The sequence below is a fragment of the Marmota monax genome, unplaced genomic scaffold, assembly GCF_021218885.2.
Source record: "Marmota monax isolate L192 unplaced genomic scaffold, Marmota_monax_Labrador192_F-V1.1 WCK01_AAM20220418_F8-fsc00148, whole genome shotgun sequence".
NCBI classification, from domain to species: domain Eukaryota; kingdom Metazoa; phylum Chordata; class Mammalia; order Rodentia; family Sciuridae; genus Marmota; species Marmota monax.
The window spans coordinates 4,384,381-4,409,455 of NW_026693034.1; the positions used below are offsets into that span (position 1 = coordinate 4,384,381).

Genomic DNA, 25,075 nt, shown 5'->3' on the forward strand with positions numbered 1-25,075 from the left:
CCTGAATCAAGGAGGGCACCCTCCAGAAGATCGACTTCCCTGAGGACCCCACAGCAGCCCTGGATGTGCCCAGGGCCCTCCAGGTGCTCAGCCGCCCCCGCGTGACCAAGGCTCAGAGACGGGAGGAGCCTGGTCACACAGCCAGGGAGCTAGTCGTGCACACCAGTGGGCACCCCAGAGCCTGCGCTGGCACCACGGGGCCACGGGGGAACAGGGCATGAATCGGGACAAATGGGGACAGCGAATATGGCAGCTCAGACAGGTGGAAGGGAGTCCTGCCGGGGCTGTCCCTCTGGAAAACAGGACCGTGCAGTCCCAGGGCTCCAGCCAGGGGAACTGCAGCTGCCTGGAGGGAAACGGAGCCCAGCCATGCCGTGCCTCGGCTGCCAGGCCCACACCAGACAGGAGGCCTCTTTGCTGCCACCCAGTGGCTCTGCCCCAAGTCCAAGCATCCTGCCCTCCACGGGAAGGACCTGGCAGGACTCCAGGTCACAGGTGAAAGGAAGGCCTGGGAACCCGGGACAAGGAACCCTCCTACATCCCTGGGAGTTGGGCACCGTTGGCGGGCAGCACAGAAGAGTTAGTGACTTTGCAGGCAGAGTATGACTGGCTCCCAGAGGGCCCGGGTCCTGCCGCAGCCCCCTGCAGGGTCTGCAGACCAGTGCAAACTGCCACCTCCCAGTGGCACAGATCCCAGGGTCCACCCCAGCTCCTTCGGGTACATGTATAGAAACAGGTCATGAGGGCCACAGGCCCCGCTGGGGTCCCCCAGAGTGGAGGGAGCGGCAGCAGAGCCACGGGGGCGGCCCTGGGCCTCAGGCCCATCCCCGCAGCCTGTGTCCAGCCCCCCACGCCCCAACCCAGCCCCTCACCAGACTCCAGCGCCACACCCTCGGGCCCCAGAGCCATGGTGGCCACTCAGTCCATCCATGTGGCCCAGCCGAGCCCCAGGCTTCCTCCTTGGCGTGACAAGCGGGCGGTGGAAGGCTCCGGAAGCCAGCAGCCAGAGGTTTGCGCAAGGGCTTACATCAGCCGCCAGCTCTTCCTGCCCCGGCTCGCGGAAGCCCAGCGGCCAGGCCTGCCCCTGCCTGGGCTTGTGAAACCTGCCCAGCAGCGCCCCGGGCTGCAGAGGCACTGGGCCCAGATGCCACCAACGGCTCCTGCCTGCCACACGGCCTCAACCGTGCCCCAACTCCCTCCCTGGGGGCTGGGCGGAGGCAGCTGGGGAAACCCAGGGCTGGGCAGCTCTAAGGTGAGCCCACCACCCGGCTTGCTGCGACTGGAGCAGGGTGAGGTCAGGGACTTCTGGCACAAGCAAGTGCCCACCACCACAGTTGGATGTCAATCAGGGAGACTTCTGGCTTTGCACACCCCAGGTACCCACCCTGGCCCCTCGGCCCTCCCTCGGCCTCCCTCAGCCTCCCTTGGCCTCCCTCAGCCTTCCCTGGGCCTCAAGAAGACCTCCGGCAGCCACATAGTCCAAGCAGAACCACCTGTGTCATCTGACCACGGTCACATGCCCATCTCTTCCCACCAAGCAGCTCCCTAATTGACAGTGGGACATATTCTGCTTCCCACACATCCTGTGCCCAGGGCCAGGCCCCCCAGGGACATCCCCTTTGGGCCAACAGGCTGAGCATTATATCTAATGCCCCCAGGGCCAGAGCCCAGACACACATTAGGATGTGGACAGAAGGTCAGGGCAGCCCCTGACACACAGAGGGACTCCACAAACCCTGAAGGCCACCTGCCACCCTGGGCCATTCTACCTGGCCTCCCCGGGCTGGAGTGAGGATGGCAGCTACCACTGGCCACGTGTGGCCAGTGTCTCCAGACTCTCAATGGAGCCCTCCAGGAGCCTGTGGTACCAACACCCATGACCACCAGTTGCTCACACCCTGCCACGGAATCGAACAGTGGCCACCTCCAGTTTACTGGCTGCAGAGGTCTAGGGGACAGTGACAGGACCAGAGCTCAGTGGCCTCTCAAAGAATCCCTGAGGTGGGGTTTCCTTCCCTCCAGCCTGGCTTCCTGATGGAGGTCCCTGGCCGCCCCCTGGTGACTGCAGACCTCCTGCCAAGCTGCTCACCATAATTATCTTACTTGACACCTTAAGAGCCAAGACCAATGGCTGTCAAAACCTAACACCCAGCAACAACAAACTGTCCCTCTCCACTGATGGCAGAGAAAACAGCCAAGCTAACTGCATGAACACCTGGCACCACAGGTGCTTAACCCCTCTGGAAAAGCAACTCACCCAATCCTCACCCAGGCCTTTTGTGGAGAGGGGATGATTGACAACCCAAGGTCACACAGGCATGCATCTGGGGACAGAGCCCGAGCAGAGCTGGGACAGGAACTCAGACCAGCTCCAGAGCCCAAAAACTCAAATCTAAATGCCTCCTTCTGAGTAGTCACACAAGGGTCCCCGACACGCATGCATGAAAACACACACACACACACACACACACACACACATACAGCGTTCCCTTTCTCCACCGTCCTGCCTGTCATCCTCCACAAACTACAAACCACCTCTGTGTCCATCAGGTGGGATCATACATGACATCCAACAGTGCTAGGCCGACAGGGCCCACAGCTGCTCGGCGTCTGTGCTTGCAATGCAGGAACCACTGGTCACACGTGTGGCTACTGAGCACTTGAAATGTGGCCAGGGAGACGAAGGAACTGCATTTTTTTATTTCATTGTATTTTAATTAATTTAGGTTTCATTTAGCAACATTCCGGTAAAGTAAAGGGAGCCGTAAAGTACAGACAGTGGGCAGGAGTGGACACCGTCTCCACGGGGAGAATCCGGCGGAGGTCATCACCAGGAGAGAGCAGAGAGGCAGATCCTGGCTCTCAGGACCACTGGTTCTGTGATTTGGGGTAATTTTCTTAATTTCCCCAGGCTGTGCGGAGTGGATATTGTAGTAACAGCTGCCCCCCCAGGGCTGATGCCGAGATTAAACGAGCTCCTATTCAGTAAAATGCTTTGAACATCATCTGGCACCAAGTGCCGTGTAATGTCAGCCACTATTGTTATTCTTCTTATTTATGGTGGCAAAACCTGGGGCTCAGAGAAGAGAAGCAACTCCTCCAAGGTCAGGGTCCAAGTGGGGCCACTTTCTCCACCCAAATGCCATTTGTCCTCGCTAAGAAGAAAAACTCAATTGTGAAACAAGGGAGTTGGTGTTTGCTCATTATGAAAGCACTAAATATCACTGAACTGTACAATTTTCCCAACAGTTAATTTTGTGTTATGTGAATTTCCTTTCTGTTTAAAAAAAAAAAAAAATTTAAAAAATAAAATGCAACCGCTGCCCGGCTTCCTATTCCAGAGCCACATCTCACTGCCCGCAGAGCCCTCGCAACTCTTCCCGGATCCTGGCTCACACGCACCCCTGCAGCCCTGGGAATTCCTGTTCCCCTTATTTTACAGAGTAAGAAACTGAGGCCAGATGTAGTGGCACATGCCTGTAATCCCAGCGGCTCAGGAGGCTGAGGCAGGAGGATCATGGGTTCAAAGCCAACCTCAGCAATAGTGAGGCACTAAGCAACTCAGTGACATCCTGTCTCTAAATAAAATACAAAATAGGGCTGGGGATGGGGCTCAGTGGTTGAGTGCCCCTGAGTTCAATCCCTGGTACCCCCCCCAAAAAAAAAAAGAAGAAACTGAGACTCAGGAGGCTGTCCAGGATGACTGAGCCAATGACCAAGTCAGTATGGAGCCTGGCACCTACAGTGTCACAAGCACCAGGCTCAGGACCCCACGCCAACAACACCCCCATCCATGCCTGGGCTCTGCTTCTGCCTCTTCCCTACCACAGCCCCCAACTGTGGCCCCCTGAGATGGGAAGGTACACCTAACTGTGAAGGTCCCCAGGAGGGATCTGATCACCTCTTTGTGGGGGCCACTTCAGTGAGTAGCAGGAAAGAAAAGCTCTGCTCTTTTTTAAGGGGTGAGCACGGAGCCAAGGCCTCTGGAGTAAAGAAGTCACCATTCTCCTCCCTCAAAAGTCTCAGCTCCAGCCGGGCATAGTGGCGCACACCTGACATCCCAGCGGCTTGGGAGGCTGAGGCAGGAGAATCACCAGGCGCTAAAGCAACTCATTGAGACCCTGTCTCTAAATAAAATACAAAATAGGGCTGGGGATGTGGCTCAGTGGTCAAATGCCCCTGAGTTCATTCCCTGGTACGAAAATAAAAAAGTCTCAGCTCCAGAAACAAGTCACATTTGGCCAAATTCAATCGCACGGACGACCTCTAATCCTAAACAGGTCAATGCATCACACAGAGCGAAATTGAGGCTCAGAAAGGAAGCACCAGGTACTCACAGAGCTCCTGAGTCAGGAGTTAAACATTCCACCGTGCACCACGAACATGAATCCAGCAACACCCAAGGGCTCTGCAAGGTGGGGGCAAACAAGGGCCCCCCGACTCCCAGACACAACGGGCATCTACCTGGGTGTCTCTGCTCCTGCGCAAATATTCAATAACATTAACAATAAAAATAACAACCGGGCTGGGGATGTGGCTCAAGCGGTAGCGCGCTCGCCTGGCATGCATGCGGCCCGGGTTCAATCCTCAGCACCACATACAAACAAAGATGTTGTGTCCGCCAAAAACTAAAAAATAAATATTAAATAAAATCCTCTAAATAAATAAATAAATAAAATAACAACCAACTTTTGGAGCCCTTTCATTATACGCAAGGTGATGAGCCAAGCACACTCATGATTGGCTTGTGTCCTTCTCATAGCCACCAAAGGAAGGAGTTAGTCACAGTGTCCGGCATTTCCAAGGAGAGACACAGGCAGAGACTCAGGGCTGGCCAGGTGACCAGGGAGTGGAATTGGAGTCCAGACAAGGTGCTTCCCCCCTCCAAGGGCTCTCATGTGCTGGGGCTGGGGCTCTCTCAGGGGCTGCTGGATGCCAGGTCCCTGACAGCACTGACGTAGGCCCGTGGAATCCTGCCTTTGTAATGGATGGGGCCACTAAGGACCCCTCCACAAGCTAGGCTATATACAGCAATCCTCCCTTATCCACAGTTTCAGCCAAGGCCCAAAAAATATTACATGAAAAATTCCAGAAAGAAACAATAAGTCTGTTTATCTGTTTGACATGGGGAGGGGTCTCACAATGTTATCCAGGATGACCTCAAATTCCTGGGCTCAAGCGATCCTCCTGTCTCAGCCTCCCCTCCCCGGGCAGCTGGGCCTACAGGTATGCACTGCCACTCCCTGTTGATAAGTTTTAAACTGCATGCCATTCTGAGCAATAAGATGATGAAATCTCCTGCAGTCTAGCTGTACTCCCACAGACAGCTTAATCATCCTTCTGTGCAGCGTATGCAGGTTGTATATGCTACCCACCCATCAATCACTTAGTGCAGCCATGCTTCTGCCTAACACTAGGTCGCAGTGCTCACGCCGTCCCCCTCACTTCACCTTATCATGCAGATCCTAGAAGGGTGAGTCCCGTGCAGAACTTCCAGAGACACCACATTCACCCCAACAATATATTCTAGTATATTGTTTTCATTGTTCTATTTTGTTAATAGCTATTCTTAATCTCTTAGGGTACCTAATTTGTAAATTAAAACTTGTCCCAGGTAGGAATATATAAGAAACAACCTAGTCTATGTAGGGTTCGTTGCTATCTGCAGTCTCAGGGATCCACTGGGGGTCTCAGAATGAATCCCCATGGGAAGGTGGGACTCCCGCACTGGGCTCCTGCAGCCCTTGCTGGTGGGAGCCGGATGAGGATGTGGTGGGTATGGAGGTTTGGTAAACAGTAAGGACCCAGCCACAGGAAAGCAAATACACATACCCTACTACACACACCCTCACTCCTCTTCCAGAGCTCAGGCGACACCAGGCCATCTCTAGCCACCCTATTTTAAGTTGCAACCCACTGCACACCTTCCCAGAATGTGTTTCTCCAGTGCTTTCCACTGCTGATGAGACCTCAGTTCCCTATTTATTGGCTCCGCTCCCAAGAAAAGCAGCTTGCAATAAGCTATTGAGTGATGCTGTGTTCCAATAAAACTTTATTTACAGAAGCAGGAAGTGAGCCGGATTTAGCCCTAGTTTGCATTACCATGTGGGTCTTGGTTGACTTCATCCTCAGTGCACACAGTAAGTGATCAATTAGTATCTAAGAATGGGGGGAGCCACAAGGTCACAAGGCCTATATGGGGCTTGCCAAGGGCTTCATTTCCCCTGTCCTTTCTATGGAAAAGGAGACAGAGACTTTGACTCCAACACCTATACTTTTCTACTCAGCAATACCACCAGACACAAGCCATGGAGCGTCCACTAGGCTATGGCTGCCTATCTTCAATCCCAAAGGCCCCTTTGTTACCAAATACAGAACAAATATATTTCACCCCCTGCCCCATGCTAGTGATGGAACCCAGGGCACATGCTAGACAAGCACTCTATGGATGACCCATACCCCCAGCCCCAGCCTTTTACATTTAAAAATGGTCTGGCCTCTCCAGGCAGGATGGTGTACACCTGTAATCCCAGCAGCTTGGGAGGCTGAGACAGGAGAATCGCAAGTTCAAAGCCAGCCTCAGCAAAAAGCCAGGTGCTAAGCAACTCAGTGAGATCCTATCTCTAAATAAAATACAAAATAGGGCTGGGGATGTGGCTCAGTGGCCAAGTGCCCCTGAGTTTAATCCCTGGTACACCTTTAAAAAAAAAAAAAAAATGATCTGGCCTTTCCAAGCAACTGCACCCTGAACATCCCTGAAGATGTCAGAAAAGACTAAGAGAACCCTTCAGCATGACCCAATCAGGGCTGTTACTCAGGAAAGAGCCCATTCCCTCCAAACACCGACACTTGGCTTAGATGTTTCTATGACACTGCTAGAAACTGAGCCAGAGAATGGACCCATGTTCTGGCTTGTCCTTCCTAAAAATCCCAAGCAATCCATAGGGCAAGACCTGTACAGGGTCGAAATCAGGAAACACTTCAATGACGTTGGCTTCACAAAGAAGTGTTAAAACACGGTGATGTCACCTTCATCTGTCAAATCAGCAAAATTTTAGCTGATTGTGGAGGGTGAGAGTGAGAAGCAGCCCAGCGATGGGGAGCACAGAGCCAGCTATTCGGTCCCAGCCTCAGGAAGGTAAATCACAGGCCTTCTCCAGGCCTGAAGATGCTCAGCCCTCGTGGGGGGAATCTCCCAAGGAAATAACCAGGCCAACCTGGTTTGCATTAGCATGTGGGTAATGCCTGAGACGCTCAACGCAGCCACGCTGATCTGGACAGGGAAATCAGTGCTGATCAAGACCCCGCAGAGTGTGAGCGTGTGTACACACATACCAACGGAGAAGCTCTAGAAATGACTCCGACATTGAAAGCAGGGATTTGAGCAGATATCTGCACCCCCACGTCCACCGCAGCACTATTCACAACAGCCCAAAGCTGCCAACGACCCCAGTGCCCATCCACAGATGAGCAGAGAAACACAATGCGACCCGTCCACACGACAGAATGCCACTCCACCCCAGCAAGGAAGGAGGTTCTACCACTAACTACGACAAAGGACAGATACTACATGATTCCACCTAGAGGAGGATTTGGTGAAATTCACTGAGAGGGAAAATCGGGGAGGGGAACAGGAAAGGAGGGGTGGGAGTCAGTGTGGAATGGGTGCAGAGTTCCAGACGATGAGAAAGTTCTGGAAATGGATGGTGGTGATAACTCTCTGCTTAAAAATGATGATGGTGGTAAATATGTCATGTGATTATCACAATTTTTTCCAGAAACCCAAAGGGTTGAGAATAGCAGAGGCAATCTTGAAGATGAAGAACAGAGTTCAAGGACTCAAGCCATTAAGTATCAACACACTGCTGACCCCACCGCACTGGTACACACTTGTAACCCTAGCAACTCTGAAGGCTGAGGCAGGAGGTTCACAAGTTCAAGGCCAGGCTGGCAACTCAGCAAGATCCTATTGCAAAAAAAAAAAAATTTTTAAATATTTTGTTTTAGTTGTAGTTGGACACAATACCTTTATTTTATTTTTAGATGGTGCTGAGGATGGAACCCAGAGCCCCACACGTGCTAGGCGAGCGCTCTACCACTGAGCCACAACCCCAGCCCCCGCAAAAAAAAAAAAAAAAATTTTAAAGGGACTGGAGATGTAGCTCAGTGGTAGAACACGTGCCTATAATGTGCAAAGCCCTGGGTTCAACCCCCAGCACAAACACATACACACACAAAAAAAAAGAAAGAAAAAAGAAAAAAACACAACACACAGATACCTGCAATAGTGGAGTCAGTCAGAACTTGGACTTGGCACATGGCAGTGTGGTCAGACCTACGGAACAGGGCAGCCCAGAGACAGACTCGTGCATAAGGGAAAGCTATAAATCTTGGCCACTGCCTCACACCATTCACAGAAATCAAGTCCACATAAATAAGTGGATTTAAAAAACAAAATTTTAAAAAGCCAATAAAACAAAAATTCTAATAGACTTTATAAGTGCCAAAAAAGATTTCTCTTTCTTATTTTTTATTTACTCATTTATGCGTGTGTGTGTGTGTGTGTGTGTGTGTGTTTTGTGTTGCTATAAATGTTCTATGTTGCTACAGATGAAATTCAGGGACTTACGCATGGTAGACAAGTGCCCTATCACTGAGTTGTACCCCAGCCCACTGGCAAAGATTTCCTAAAGACCATAAAAGCATCACTAACCATGAAGTTAATACTGATATGCTAGATTATATAAAAATTAGGGACTTCTATTCATCAAACGACACAACTAGGTAAAAGAAAAAGCAAGTCACTGCATGGAAGATCTATATTAATATGGCTTGTAACCAGAATAGATAAAGAGTTCTTGCAAATCAATAAGAAAAATACAACTTGAGGGCTGCGGTTGTGGCTCAGTGGTAGAACATTTACCTAGCATGTGTGAGGCACTGGGTTCAATTCTCAGCACCACATTAAAAAATAAATAAATAAAGATCTTGGGTCCACCTGCAGCTAAAAATATCTTTTTAAAAAATGAAAAAATACAACTTGATATGCAAATGGGAAAAGGATGGTCATAAATAAGGAAGTCCAAACAGTTAGTAAATTTATGGCAAGGTATTCACCTTCTTAAACCACCAGGGAAATGTGAATTAACGACTACAGGGCTGGACCATGGCTCAGAGGTAGAGTGTATGCCTACCATATTCCATCCCCAGGACCACTCAAAAAAAGAAAACTTCCCACACATTCACCAGAATAGTTAAAATGTAAAAAAAAAAAAAAAAAAGATGGAAAAATATTAAAACACAGCTGCAAAGAGGAGAACTTGGTGGGACACTCAGGAGACAGTCCTGCGCATCTAGCCACACTCTGACTGCTGCTAACGTACGATATGCATTGAAGACAGAATTCAAGAATTTTCCTACCAGTGACAGTCAAAAGTGGAAAACAACCACAACAAACAGCCAGAAAGGTAAACAGTGACACAGTCATCTGATGGGACACCCTTCCCTAAGGGAATGAACTTCGGTCACACAGAACACAGAGGACAGACTTCCCGAGGGTGACACCACCAAGCGGGAGACTCCAGACGTGAGAGATAGTACCGTGTAGCTCCACTGACCCTCAGTCTAAGAACAGGCTGACCCCTGGGCACCCATCAGGCTAGGGGCTCCCCAGGGAGAAGTCTTTAATTAAAGGTGGCTTCTGGGGTTTTTAACCTGGCTGATGATCACATAGGTGAGTTTAGTTGGTACAATAATCGAGCCATACACTTATAATCTGTGCATTATGGGGAGTTTAAATACCAATAATGAGTTTCCTTAAAAAAATAAGGCAGTGTATGGGCTGGGGATGTGGCTCAAGCGGTAGCGCGCTCGCCTGGCATGCGTGCGACCCGGGTTCGAGCCTCAGCACCACATACAAACAAAGATGTTGTGTCCGCCGACAAACTAAAAAAAATAAATAAATATTAAAATTCTCTCTCTCTTAAAAAAAATAAATAAATAAGGCAGTGTAGGGCTGGGGTTGTGGCTCAACAATAGGGCGCTTGCCTTGCACGTGTGAGGCACTGGATTCCATCCTCAGCATCACATAAAAATAAATAAAAATAGGGCTGGGGATGTGGCTCAAGCGGTAGCGCGCTTGCCTGGCATGCGTGCGGCCCGGGTTCGATCCTCAGCACCACATACAAACAAAGATGTTGTGTCCGCCGAAAACTAAAAAATAAATATTAAAAAATAAATAAATAAATAAATAAAAATAAAGATATTGTGTCCATCTACAACTAATATATATATATATATTTTTTTTTCTTTTTTTTTTTTTTTTAAAGCCACTGTAGCTGAGGGAGGTAGCACACATCTGTAATTCCAATGACTCTGGGAGGCTGAGGCAGGAGGATTGCAAGCTTGAGGCCAGCCTCAGAAACCTAGCAAGACCCTAAACAACTTAGGGAGACCGGGTCTCAAAATAAAAAATAATAAGGGCTGGAATGTAGCTCAGGGGTAAAGCACCGCTGGATTTAATTCCCAGTACAATCAATCAATGGTTTTCCAAAGGACTGGGGATGTAGCTCAGGGGTAGAGTGCTTGCCTACCACGTGGGAGGTCCTGGGTTTGATCCCCAATGCTGCAAAACAAAGGGAAGGGCTGCCAAGAGCTAATCTGCACACAAGTGTGGTAAGCATTACATTCCGTGTAATTTCCATGCACTCTGACATTGACATATTTACGAAAACCAAAGCAAGTAAATAAACAACAATGAGCCAATGAAGGGAACAGGCAAGAAAAAATTCCTACCAATGCCTCTTCTCCCAGACAGCCCCCCCAGCTTTCTGGCAGAGAGAACAGGCCTTGCTTTTCAATGCCTTACTTGCCGGCTGCAGTGTGACCTTGGCAAGTGACCCAACCTCTCTGTGCCTTACTTTCTACTAAAGTAAAATGAAAGCAGCTGTGCTCGGTGGCACACTCCTGTAATCCCAGTGATTCGGGAGGCTCAGGCAAGAGGATCACGAGATAGAGGTCAGCCTCAGCAACTTAGTGAGACCTTATCTCAAAATTCAGTGGTAAAGTATCCCTGAGTTAAATTCCCAGTATCAAAAATAATAATAAAATAAAAGCAGCAAATAAGACACTGGGCCCAGTGCCTCACCGATAGCCTTCATGGTAGCCCCCTAAGTAAAGGGGGGTTGACCCTGCACATCATTGGCACTGTGGCTGGGGACCTGTGGCTGCTGCCACCATCCAAAGCTCCCACCGGAGAAGCAAGAAGATGGTGTCTGAGGGGACTGGGCTGACTGTACAAGCCTGATGACAGCCAACCTGGCCCCCTGGAGGGCTAAGGGGCTGACCTAAGGGAGATGGAGCCAACCCAGCCTCCCCAACCCATGGGGCATCTCCAGTCAGTCCCCCTGCCGACCCCCCAGTGAGCATCTTCCAGCCAAGCTCCCAGCTCCTCCGCGAAGAGACCCACATCACAAGCTGGGCAACCCAGCTCAGGTCCGGTCGCTCTCCCATCACCAAATCTGGGCCCCCTACATGCAGGGACTTTGTTCTGCTCCTACCAGATACCAGGCCTCACACAAAATAGGTGCTCAGATTTAAATACAGGGTATCACAACAACACCAGGGAGCACCCAAGGCCTGGCATGCAAAACCCCCACCTGCCTGAGCCCCCGGACTCCAGACATCCTCAATGCTAACGCCATTTTACAGGATGTCCCCACTGATTGAACTTCTCCCCTAAGAAGGACTCCCCTAGAGAGGGGAAGGGACAGCCAGGGCCACGGTGCACCCATGCCTCTGATCAATCCCAGCGACTTGGGAGGCTGAGGCCGGAGGATCACAAATTCCAGGTCAGCTCGGGCAATGTATCAGGATCCTGTCTCAAACGATTAAAAGGGCTGGAGATGTAGCTGAGTGAGAGAGCAACCGTGGGTTCAATCCTCAGTACCTCAAATAATTTTTAAAAAGAAAGAGCAGGCCAGGTACAGTGGTGCACACTCTGTAATCCCAGCAGCTTGGGAGGCTGGGGTAGGAGGGTTGCAAGTTCAAAGCCAGCTTTAGCAAGTTGGTAAGGCCCTGTCTCAATAAAAAATGAAAAGAAGGGCTGGGGATGTGGCTCAGTGGTTAAGCATACAATCCCCCGTTTTAAATAAATAAATAAATGGTCCTTGAAGCATTGGATCAAGAAACAAGCCATTCCTGAGACTTCAACCCAGAGTCCCTGGCACCTCTAATGGTCAGGACACAGACAGTGGTTGAAGTCAAGGGAGCGGATTCCACCCACAGATGAATCTAGAGGCTCCCCCACCCCCAATTGAGCCCTCTGCTTACTAGGAAAGATAAAGTCACTGGGGGCATGAATTCTCAGAGCTGGCGTGGGGACCAAAAGATAGCCAGCCGGGGATCTAAGCATGTCTTCAACCAACAGGCACACTCGGCTCTCGGGAGAGGTGCAGTCAGACTGAAAGCTAGGCATGCTGGGAACTGGAGGAATCTCCTTTGAAATTTACAAAATCAAAAAGAAAATTCTGGGCTGGGGTTGTGGCTCAGGGGTAGAGAGCTCATCTAGCATGTGTGAGGCACTGGGTTCGATGCTCAGCAGCACATAAAAAATAAACAAGGAAAGATATTGTGTCCACCTATAACTAAAAAATAAATATTAAAAAAGGAAAATGCCTTTTTAATAGAGACAGATATTTGGAAAGTTCTTTACGGTCAATAAGCCCCACACCTGAATAGAAGTCCCACCTATTTTGTGGGAAGATACTGGCCATGTGCATGTTAGGCAAGTGTTCTACCACTGAGCTACATCCCAGCCCTGTAATGCCTCTTTCTTTTAAAAAAAAAAAATATTATTTAGTTGTAGATGTACTCAATATATTTATTTTTTATTTGTTTTTATTTTTATGTGGTGCTGGGGATCGAACCCAGTGCCTCACACATGCCAGGCAAGCGTTCTACCACTGAGCCACAAACCTGGCCCCCTGCCCCTTTCTTAAATATAATGAAACACCTGAGAGTCAATTAGTAGATACCCACTGAAGTCTCTGACATGAAAAACCAAATAGAAAAGAGATGGGGTTGTGGCTCAGTGGTAGAGCACTTGCCTAGCACATGTAAGGCCCTGGGTTCAGTTCTCAGCACCACATATAAATAAAATAAAAGTTAAAAAAAAAAAAAAACCACAAATTGCTATTTTGAAAAGAAAAGAAAAACAGACTTGGAAAAAATAGATCATGAGAAAACTCCATGGAAAAAAAATAAATTAATATCATTCAAATGGTGAGAATTAATGTATCTATGAAACAAGAATAGGATGTTATAAAAAACAAAAGGGGTGCTGGTGATATAATTCAGTGTATGAAAAATAAAGTCCAGTGGTCCATTTTCAGAATATAGTATTGGCCTAATTTGGATCCAACTGTAGCCATTTTAATTACAGCCCTTCCCTTTGCCTACCTCAATTTTCAAATTAGCTAACTGGGTAGATTGTATCCCAGCTCCTTCAGTCAAGGTAAGGGGGAGCACTGTATTGGGATAAAAACAGGCAGACTGCCTGCCGGGGGTGTGCATGCTCCATGGATTGCCTCTGGGATATGCCCTTCTGCAGAAGAATGATGTTTGCCTCACCAACCCACTTCCAAGCACATGTCTGGTTTCTTGTGACACCTGGGTATTTCTAACAAGTAGGAGAATGCATGATTTGCATGCATGAGACCCTGGATTCTATCACCAGCACTACAGAAGGAAGGAAGGGAGGGAGGAAGGACGGACACCTACATTATGAAAACTTTTAGAAATTAAAAATATGATAGCCAAGTTAAAAAATTAAATCAAAGAGCTAGAAGATATCATAGAGGACATCTAGAAAGCAGACAAACAGGAAATTCAATGGTCAGTCCAGGTGATTCAGGATATCTAACTAGTAGTACTAGAGAGCAGCAAAAAAAAAGGGGGGGGGTACAAATTATAAACTGCTAATAAAAATAATAATTCAATAAAAATGTCAAACTGGGCACAGTGGCACCCACCTGTAATCCCAGTGACTCAGGAAGCTGAAACAGGAGAATTATAAGTTTGAACTCAGACTCAGCAACTTAGTGAGAAATAAAAATTAAAAAAATAAAAAGGGATAGGGATGTAGCTCAGCGGTACAGCACCCCTGAGGTCAATCCCCAGTACAAAAAAAAAAAAAAATTCCAGATTGACATGGCCATTTGTAGCACCCAACACAGCAAATGCAAAAGGACCCCCTAGCACAAACTTCAAAACAATAGTGTACAGGGCTGGGGCTGGGGCTCAACACTAGAGCGCTCACCTAGCATGTGCAAGGTCCTGGGTTCGAGCCTCAGGACCACATAAAAATAAATAAATAAAGGTATTGTGTCCAACTACAACTAAAAAAATAAATATTTTTTAAAAAACAGTGTACAAGGAAAAACAGTAATAATAACAGTGAGGCGTATTTTGTGCTAGGCAACGTTCCAGATATACAAACTCAGTCAGTCCTGACAACCATCAAGTGCAGCTACTTCAGACAGAACCAAGGCGCAGTTAGGTTAAACCATACAAGCCACATACCAGGAAGGGCTGAAGCACAAATCAGGAATTTCAGAGTCTGTGCTCTTCACTAATATTTGGTTCTGAAAAGTGTTAAGCATTTGGAAAATGGGGAAAAAATAGTTCACCTAAAAAGATCAAGAATCAAAATGGCCCTGGGCTCCATCTGCAGCATCAAAACAACCACAAAGCATCAAAATAGTATCATCTTCCTTAAAAAATAGGAATGTGGAAGGTGAGTTCTGTTGGGATGTGCCTTCAAAATCCTTGGGGAATATTAAAAAAAAAAAAAAGAAAAAATCCTTGGGGGAAATTAGTTCCAAAATGTCACTCAAGTGTGGAGGAGGAATTGAGGCATTTCTCAGGCATGCCAGGCCATGAGGATTTGCTTTCCACGTCCTCTTTCACAGAAAACTCCTGCAGAGTGTGCTCAGTGGACACCAGGAAGTAAAACAGGAAACGGAAGGCGTGGGAATCAGGAAATAAGGAGTCCAACATGACGGCAGAGCAAAGAGAGTTGGAAGGAGGATGGTTCTACCGCAGGCCCAAGGACCAACCAACCAGAAGAGAAGGAAGATGGAAAATTCCAGGAAGGGTACCTCCAAGAAAAGAAGGGGCAGAGATCCAATAAATATGACCAAATGTAAAATATATCAAGAGACTGGAAGCCAGAGACTCTTAAAAAATAATAATAATCCCAACAATTTTTTTTGGTGGGGGGGCATACCAGAGGGTCTCACTGAGTTGCTTAGGGCCCAAGTTGCTGAGGCTTGTGTCAAACTGGCAAGTTGCTCACATCTGGCAAATTTTCTATTTATTTATTTTGCAGTGCTGGGGAACAAACCCAGGGCCTCATGCATGCTAGGCAAATGCTCTACCACTGAGCCACATCCTCAGCCCCAACCAATTTTTTAAAAGAAGCAATTAATAACTCCAGAAGAAAAAAGAAATTAATCTTATTACACCACTTGGCTCAAATGTGAACAATATTTACAAAGCCATAACAATAAAACTGATTTAAACAAAACCATATTTCATAAGCATTGGGAGGATGGTACAGTAGAAATGGCAGAGGCGGTAACGACGATAATTATCATAGTGGGCCAGGCACCGTGGCACATGCCTATAATCCCAGCAACTTGGGAGGCTGAGGCAGGATGATTTTGAGTTCAAAGCCAGCCTCAGCAACTTAGCAAAGCCCTAAGAAACTTAGTGAGACCCTGTCTCTAAATAAAAACGAAAAGGGTTGGGATGTACTCATGATTAAGTGGCACCAGTTTCCTTCTCTGGTACAAAAAAAAAAAAAAAAATTATCATAATGAACATTACTAAATGCTTATCATATGCCAAATACAGTTCTAAATGCTTTACCCGCAGGAACTACCCTCGGAACAATCTCACAGACTATGCTATTATTATCCCCCATTTTACAAATGAGAAAAACCAAGGGACAGAGAGGCAAAGAAACTACTCTCACACATAATAAATGAGAGAATCAGGATTCAGTCAGGCAATCTATGCAAAATCCTCTTCTTCCAGAGTACTAGTTAATACTGAATAACGAGTTAAAAGAAGTGAGGAGAAGAAATGCGGACTGGCTCATTTTTTTTTATAACCCTCCCAACACTATTTGACTTCTTTTTTTTTTTTTTTAAAGAGAGAGTGAAAGAGGGAGAGAGAGAAACAGAGAATTTTAATATTTATTTTTTAGTTATTGGTGGACACAACATCTTTGTTTGTATGTGGTGCTGAGGATCGAACCCGGGCCGCACGCATGTCAGGCGAGCACGCTACCACTTGAGCCACATCCCTAGCCCCAAATAAACCTTTCCTCATTTTTTTTAAAGAGAGAGAGAGAGAGAGAATTTTAATATTTATTTATTTATTTTTTAGTGTTCGTCAGACACCACATCTTTCTTTGTATGTGGTGCTGAGGATCGAACCCGGGCCGCACGCATGCCAGGCAAGTGCGCTACCGCTTGAGCCACATCCCCAGCCCCTCTATTTGACTTCTTAAATGATGTATAACTTTTATTTTAAAATGTAATATTAAACACAAAGCAGGACTATACACTCTCCAGGTGAATCTGACAGGATGTGAAATATTCTTCAATGAAGTTTAAAACAAACAAAAAATAAAAAATGGAAAGGAAGGTTTTTAAAATGCACACACAATTAGATACTAATACACGCACACCAGGGTGGACGGAACTCAAAGGAGTGACAATATTCCGGATTGGTAAAGATGCGGAGCCACTGAAACCCACACACAGTTGCCAAGAATGTAAAATGTACAACCCCCTGAAAAGCCACAGCCACTGCAGTTGGGCCCAGGCACACCCCCTGTCCCTGCGACTCAGCTGCTAGTTATACATCCAAAGAAATGTGTACATATACGTCCCCAAAGACGCGTTCACAGAAGCACTACTCATAGAAAACACTGGAAACAACCTGAATGTCCATCAACAGGGGATTGGATAAATTGTTCTATGTTCATAGAGTGGAATACTAAACAGCAATGAGAAACTACAAAGTACAGCTACATACCACAAATATAAATATTGGGGGAAAGCAGTCAGAAATAAAAAAGGGAGAGAGAGAAAGAGAGAGAGAGAGAGAGAGAGAGAGAGAGAGAGAGAGATATCAAGCTGCATCATTCCATTTACAGAAAGTTCCAGAATAGGCAAAACTAAACTACAGCACTAGAAATAAGAGTGATGTTGGGGTTGGGGGCAGAAGTCAGGTAGTAAACCAGAGGGAACACCCAGGAGTCGCCCCAGGGCTAGAAACCTGAGCTGGCTGGTGGCTGCAGGGTTGTGTCCATTTTGTAAAAATTCAGTGAACTGAACACTCAAAATTGGAGCATTTTAGAGTATAGCTATTGTACAAAAAAAAAAAAAAAAGGAGACAAACCAAATAAAAAGGATGAGGGGTGGGGTGTTGATCAGTGGCAAAACCCACGCTTAGTATGTGTAAGGTCATGAGTTCCATTCCCAGCAACAGAAAAGGGAAAAAAAAAAAAATGAGTTCAGTTTGGAATTCTTGTTGTACTCCAGCCAGAGGCCCTTAGAGAGGTCTGGACTAGCCTGAGGGATTTGTGAATCATCTGCTAATGATCACTGTAATTACAGCCATCACTTTTACTGGAACTTCTGCAGAGGGCCCTACCTGGGCTAGGGACCTCGCCTGAGCTTGCTCATTCAAACTTCACAAGAACCAAACAAATTCAACAGGACTGATGAACCCACTTTATGGATGAGAAAATTGAGGCTTACAGAGTCCTATATATGCCCAGTAAGTGGAGGAGCAGGACCTAAACCTCAGACCCTAGACCAGCCTGCCTCCTGATGAAGCAATCTATTATCAGGGATTGCGGGTTAGGAGCGTCAGTAGGCTCATGCTCAGAAATATGTAAAATTGTTAGTAAGGATGTATGAGTCGGGTATTTGTTTTCTGGGTTTTTTTTTTCCCCTGAGCTAAGGGTTGATCACTTTCATTAGCTCATGAGGAACCTCAGATTTAACAGTGGGTACATTCATGGCCTGGGACAGGTGGCAAAGAGATTTAGTGGCTACCAATCTGATGGCCTTTCTTCCTCCAAAATTAGATGCCAGACCTCTGCAGGAAGCAGGTGTGATGAAGAACCCTGGCCCTGGGGTAGGGGTGTAGCTTAAAGGCAGAGCAGGGGCAAGGCCTTGAGTTCGATCCCCAGTATTTGCAAAAAGAAAAAGAATAAAAGGACCCTGATTCTGACTGACTGCTGGTCAGGGCCCTGACAGGCCCTGGGGAAGCCCAAGACCTGGCCAGAGAGCAGCTCTAACTGATCCCTTTAACAGCTGGGCTGGGGCACCTCAGATGATGGGCTGGAGTTTGAGTGGATGATTATGTGGCCGGGTGGGAGTAAAATCAGGTTAGAATGCAGACTAATCTACCAGACAAAAGCATCCTGACCCAGCCATATTCCAAAGAATGCGCCCATCCCACCCTCTCCCCAAACTGTTCCTCCCATCCCTCCCATGAGCAGTTCTAACCAAAACCCAGGGGCTGGCCTTCCTGTTCCCTGCCCTCCACTGTCTGAGAAGCAGCCCAACCTCCACAAGCCACCAGACAGAACCCTTGCTTTCTCCAGCTCCTCTCCCTGGTCACTCTCATCTGCAATCTCCTCGCCTCAAACTAGTCACCCCACTTCTCTCCTTGTCTATCAGTATCTGGCCTGTGGCCAGCTTAATTTTTTTAAATGCTTATTTTGGAATAATTTCAAATTCAGAGAAAAGTTTGAGATAGTACAATGAACTACCATATGACCTTCACCAGATCCAACAACTGTGAACGGGTCTGTTATTTGATTTTCCACCGTCTCCCATATCCATACACGTATATCTCAGTGGTATTTTTTTTTCCTCTTCCTGAACTAGCAAGGAAGTTGTAGGTATGGTGTCCCTTGTTCCTAAATGATTCTGCATTCTTATTCCCTAAGAACAAGGACACTCTCTTACACAACCAGGGCAGTTATCAACTTCATGGAACCTATTGATTTGATGCTATCGGTTCATCTACAGTCCATACTCCAATTTCGTCAATTGCCCCCATGAATGATCTTCTTGACAGCCATTTCTTCCCTGATCCAGGATCCAATCCAGGGCAGTAAACTGCTTTTAGCTGTCACTTTTTTTTTTTTTTTTTAGTCTTTTAATCAGGAGCAGTTCTCAGCCTTCCTTTGTCTTGCATACCATTGACATTTGTTAAGAGTACAGGCCAGTTCTGTGAAATGTCCCTCCATTTGAGTCCCTCCTCATTCCTACAGTTTAAAATTCCAAGACCTCATTAGAGGCCTTCAGGGAGAGTCAGGACCCACCTCCCCCCATCTTGTCTTTTGACGGCTCTCAACCACTCTCCCTGGGCCAAGCTTTCGGCTTGTGCATTCTGCATTCTGTCACCTTCACAGAACTCTTCAGCTCTTCACACACACAAAAAGGATCACTCCCTCCATCACCCAGGTCAGGCCCTCTGACCCTGCCCCTCACCCTTGGGCCAAACCAGACCCTCGGCATTTTATTTTCTTTGTGGCCTGTGTCCCTATTTAGAATTATTTCCTCCAGTGATTTGTGTGTTTATTGCCTGCCCCCCCCACCCTAGAATGTGCTCCAACGGGGGCAAAGACTTCTGTTTGGTTCACTGCCGCGTCCTAGGTCCCCAAGCAGAGGCTGGTACACAGGAAGCACTCAGGATTTATTTGCTAAGTAAATGAACAAGTGAGGAAAGAGGAAAGCACTGTGCTTGGGAACTAAAGAAACCAGGAGGCAGCAAGAGCCAGGGGTCTCAAGAGGCCCTTCCATTTTCTAGAACCTTCCCCAGACCTCCCTTGATGCCTCTAACCAGAGAAGGAAGAGCTCAGCCAATCTCCCTTATCTTCAGGATCCCATCACTCCACCAGCCAGTCCTGATTAATCTTTCTAAATCAATCCCAGTAGGCTGACAGGCTGAATTCCAGAGATGGATCTGATGGGCCCTGCAGAAGGCCCACGGCCCCCTATTGTCCATTGGCCAGGCCAAAGTGCAGGGCCTCCCCCATCCTGATACTGGAGTTCCACCCCCCTTTCAGCCGAGGGTGTGGGGGCAGGGAGAATAAATAACCAAGTACAAAATCCTGCTAATGGCTCTTTAATTGCAATGCATGAGGACTCAGTGACCTGCCTCCCAACCCCAGAGCAAAGAGCCCAGCCCCCCAGGTGCTTGTCACTTACTTATCCATTTCACTGACCAGGCTGTGAATATTTACTGCTCAAACTGTATCAATACTCAAGGTTATAGGAAAGGAAAATGCCACCTTGCTTTGATCCAAACCCCATTCATTCTTGCCTTTACCTCTTGTAGAGGAAGAAACCCAATCTGCTTAAAGCACCTCCTGTTTCCAGAGGTCTCCAGGGGCAGTTCCAAATAACCTGGAATGCACACCAGGGTTACAGGCCGCTGCCCCTCCACCGAACTCCACGAGGGAACCAGCAAAGCCTCTCCCTCACTGTGTGACCCGGGCAAATCACTCAGCTTCTCTGAGCTTTTTGTACAAAAACAAACAAATAAAGATGGGGCTGATAATGCTGGCAAGACCTAAGGAGCACACAGCCAAAGAACAGAGAAGGTGGTGTTCTGGGGAAGAGAAAAATTAGCACCTCACCCCACAAGGAAAAAGGGGAGGGAGAGCATTGGGTTGAGGAATTTCTAATCAGGCTCCACCCCAAGCAGTGAATGGGGTACAATTCCCACCTGGTAGCTAATGGGATTAGTATGGGCTCAGCTCTGGGCATTGGCCTGGGGTCCAAGTGTCCCTTCCACTGCTAGAGTTGGAGATGTGGGGCATGGGATCCCACTTTTCCCTCCAAGATAAGCAAGGCCTCAAGGATGGGGGTGGCCTTCCCGCCTTTATTGCATGACCTCAGCGGCCAAGCCTACAGAAGTCCAGCCGTTGGAAGGGCAGGAAGCCACAATGCAGGACTCTGTGGTCACCTCTAGCTGGAATTCCTCAGCTGGTTCTCACGTTGGCCTCCTCATCCACCAAATGAGCGTCTGGCGGTAGGACTACAGTGGCCAGGTCAGGCGCTGCCGTAGAACAGTGTGAGCAAAAGGCGCTCCCAGAGTAGTGACTGCTACACTACTCTCAAGAGGACACTGCCTCCACCAGGTCCCAGCCAGATCTCCCGCGGCCGGCACTACAAGCAAAAGCCAGGCCAGCCAGGGAGATCCAAGATCAGATTGCCAGGCCGTAGGGCCTGCCAGCACCCCGGGTCGGACTGCATGACCCGAGGAATGGAAAAGACAGGCAAACTTGCACACGCATCAACATGGCTTTGCCAGGCGCACACAAGGGGATGATCCAGATGGCCTGTATACCGGAAGGCCACCCCCAATTCCTGTCTCGGGGGTGCCCAGCGCCCCACGTTCTACGCAGCTCACTACTCAAAAGAAAATCCTGGTCCATGTCGCTGCACCCAGGCGGGGCACACAGCAGGGGTGGGGGGGTGGGGGGGCCAGGTCCTTGTGCCCCGACAGCGGGGATCTCCGCCTGCCCCTCCCCCGCAGGAGGCTTCACAAAGGCCCTTTGTCCCGCCGAGCCCCTGCGACTCCAGCTCCTGAAAAGTTCCAGGAGAAAAATCAAAGAGAGAAGCAAAATCGGTGAGCGCAGACGGGTGGGCGGGCGGGCGGTGGTGGGGGTGGGGGGCGAGGTGTCTCTTCCAAGAAACCAAAGACCAGAGGAGCTTCAGGAGTTCCCCGGGAAATCGTAAAAGTTCTAAACTTCAGTTTGAAGGAGAAGAGGTGGACTTTTTTCCCTTAACATCAGGCACAGAAAACAGCCGGGCAATTTGGACCCGTCTTCCCCCACCCAGGCTGGGCAAGTCTGCAGCCCCGCGTCACACTTCCCATCGCGCCCGGCTCCGGGCTCGGCAAACTGCTTACTCCCTGCCCGGCGCCCGCCCAGTGCAGTCTCCGCCGCAGCCCAAGAGTCCCTCTTGGGAGATGGTGGAGGCTGCAGGGCCTTCTTGGACAACTCCTCCACCTTTCCTTGTTGGACCCCTGGTATCCCCTCCACTGCCCAGGCTCCGTGCGGATCCACTCCCTGCACCACCTCTTTCCCCTAAGCTCAGAAAGGCAGCAGCCAGGCTTGGCGTTCCTGCTGCGCGGCGAGCCCTTGGGCGCAGGGTCACTGCCCTCCCACTCCTGGAAGAGAGACCCGCAGAAGCCAACAGGAAACTGGGGTCCCAGAGCTGGGTTCACCGTACGCCTGCCCCCCCGCATCTCCCGGCCGCGGCTCCGCACTGGTGGTGGAGTCGCGGGCAGAACTCTGGGCCCACGGGCGTCGGGAAAGGCGTTCGTTTGCCAAGAAAAAAGATCCGAGTTCGGGGAGCGGGTGTCTCATGGGGCGTGGGGGCTGACTTGTTCTTTTCTCGCCCAGATTTCGCAAACTCCAGCCCAGGGTAGTGCCACAGGAGCCTGGGACTGGCATGGCCCCTGGTGGCTATGATTTCGGCAGACGCTTGGATCTCAAGCGGGTCCGGCGCGCTGGAGACCACAGCCGAGCACCTCTTGGTCGGGGCCTCGGAACTGGCCTTGCCCCAGGCCCAGGGATTCCCCCGTACTGAGAGCTGAGCCCGCCAGCACCAATGGGCCAGCCGAGAGGTGCCCAACCCAGGCCATGATCTTCCCAGGCCTCCCTCCCCAGGATCCCAGGAAGTCAGGAAGAGTGGACAAGGCGCGGGACACTTACCCGGGTGCGGGTGGAGGTTGAGGCCGGCCATGTATTTCCCGGGCGGCAACGGGCCGGGCAAGCCCGAGGCGGGCAAGCGTCCGGCAGTAGCCGCACCCACGCGGTGGCTGTCCATGCCCAAGCCGGACAGTAGCGGCGGCGGGGGGCCGTGCACGGACCGCTGGGGCCCGAAGTCTCGGCCATCCATCCTCCGCGGGAGTGCCGCGGCCAGACCCCCACCTGGCCTGCCGGCCTTGCTCAGTGGGATCTAAAAGTTCGGCCTCGATGTAGTCCCAGAGTCCTCGGGTGGCGGGGGCTCCGCGGTGTGCATGGCGGCGGCCAGCGGGGCTTGCGCTCGGAAGCGGGCCGGTGGCCCGAGGCGCACAGACGACCGGTGGTGGGGCCCCTTTGGGTGGCCAGGAAGAGTTTCGAGAGACCGGGCACACGGCGTCTTGGCAGGGAGAGGAGACGGGCCACGGAAGACAAGGGGGGGAGAAAAAGAAAAAAAAAAGTTTCAGAAAGTCACCTCGCCCTTCGGGGTCTAGGGCTGCTGATCTGGTGGCCAAAAATAAAATCGGGAGTAGCCCCTTTTCCACGAAAAGTAAAACTCCATGCTCCGACTCGCAGCGGCTTCAGGCTCCGGTGATCTGGCTCAGAAAAGTGACCGGTGGAGCACTGTGCCCTAGACCCGACTCTACCACGGCAGCCGCTGGGTCCTCCCGAAACTGGGGAAGGCCACTCGGCCAGCCGCACCCGGACAGCATAAATACAAACCTCTTAAGTGTTTTATTCCCGAGCGTCACATGCTTCGAGGTTTTAAACTGTGAAACCTTTTCATGAGCGGCTCGAAATGTTTCCCTGAACACTAAGTCACTATCTAATCCGGAAAGTTTAATATTTAACCTTTTGGGGCCCTCGCCTCCCTTTTCTGAGTTTGATTTTCCTGAGCTCGCCCTGTGAGCCACCAAAGGAGTGTTTGGTTTGGAGCTTTTCGTTGTTGTTGTTGTTTCGGGAGGGAGGGTGCGAAGCGGGTTTATTATTTCTAAGGAGGCCCGCTGCCCCCTCCTGTTGCCCCTGTCCAGTCACCGTGAGTCTCAGAGCCTGAGTCCGAGGACCCGAGACGTGGCATTCTCGCCTGAGGACTGGAAAGAATCCTTCAAAACAAGCTTTGGTTTCATTTTCCAACGCCCCAGCCTGGGAATCCTGTGGCCCGAGGACTTGACCTGGAGCTGGGGATTTGGGGGCGTCAGAGGGGAAAGAAGGGGATCAAGGATCTCAATCCTACCCTAGCTTTCTCCTACCCCAAAAAAATAATCTACAAAGAAAACCTTCGCAGCGCGGGCCGGCTGGGGGGCGCCTCCCCCAGCGTTGGGTAAATCCCCCTGTAGTTCCAGTTTCAAGCTGTTTGTTTAAAAGATTTGTCTTTTGCCGATTCCCGTGGGGGCGGGAAGGGATCTTGGAGCCCACCCTTCCCTCGCTGTCCGTCAGCCCGCCTGCCGCAGCTCTGATTCCCGATTCCGGGAGGCCGGGGCTCTCTGGAGCCGCGGATCGCGCCAAAGCCGCCCGCTCTTGGGTACCAGCCCCGCGCCCCAACTCCGCGCCCAGCCTCTCAAGCTGCAGACCCTCTTAGCTGCAGACCCCCGGCCTCCTCCTCCACTTTGTTAAGGGTGGCTATTTTAACGTGGTTTGGGTTTCAAACACCCCCTCGCTCCCTTGCATCAAGCTCTTGTTACCAGATCCGCGTTTGCTTAGGAAAAATCTAAGATCGTCACATCCGAGGATTCAAGTCTCAAGAAGGCGATGAGCTTCCAATGATTTTTTAAAATAATGTTTTTAGGGAAGCTTTATTTTAAAAGCCAGCGCTTCGGAGCATGCCCAGGCGCCCCAGCTTGAGGGAGTCGGGGTGAAGCTCCCCGGAACACCCTGGCAATGGTAAAGAAGCTGGCGTGGACAACCGCAGGCTCCGCTGCGTTTTCCCTACTTCTCTCCCCCTCTTAAATGCAGTTAAAATGGCTGAATTCCGGCTTTTAATTAAAAACAGCCTATAATCGAAAACGTCTCGGCGTCCCCGGCTCCCCCGCCTCTGCCGCCTGCCGGGCACCGACGCCCCTCGGCGATGTGGTGCAGGCTGTATCGGACTGGGAACTCGGGTGGGCGCCCAAGGAACAGCAGTCAGCCCTCACCTTCCCAGGGCCCCCTTTGCCCTCTGCCCCTAGCCCCCGATTTCGTCCCCATCAGCCGGACAGCTTCGGGAACCCTCGCACAACCCAAAGGGCA

At 49.7% G+C, this 25,075-nt stretch overlaps 1 protein-coding gene and 1 long non-coding RNA gene across 9 annotated transcripts in view; one reads left to right on the top strand and one right to left on the bottom strand.

Moving 5' to 3' along the window:
• The window catches only part of Tnrc18 (trinucleotide repeat containing 18), a 93,622-nt gene that overhangs the window by 66,470 nt on the left and 2,077 nt on the right, over positions 1-25,075 (bottom strand). For 6 of the 8 annotated variants that reach the window (XM_046453719.2, XM_046453724.2, XM_046453723.2 and 3 more), the window contains exon 2: positions 22,820-23,249. In XM_046453719.2, the coding sequence (XP_046309675.1) occupies positions 22,820-23,006 (187 nt within the window). In that variant the 5' untranslated portion in view covers positions 23,007-23,249. Of the gene's footprint in view, positions 1-872; positions 1,198-22,819; positions 23,250-23,572; positions 25,009-25,075 lie in introns of those variants that run through there. The other 2 variants (XM_046453718.2, XM_046453722.2) reach the window with 2 other exon arrangements.
• Positions 21,570-24,853, top strand: LOC124098772 (uncharacterized). Its single transcript, XR_006853690.2, has 2 exons — positions 21,570-21,729; positions 22,508-24,853. It is a non-coding gene; the product is annotated as an uncharacterized LOC124098772 (long non-coding RNA).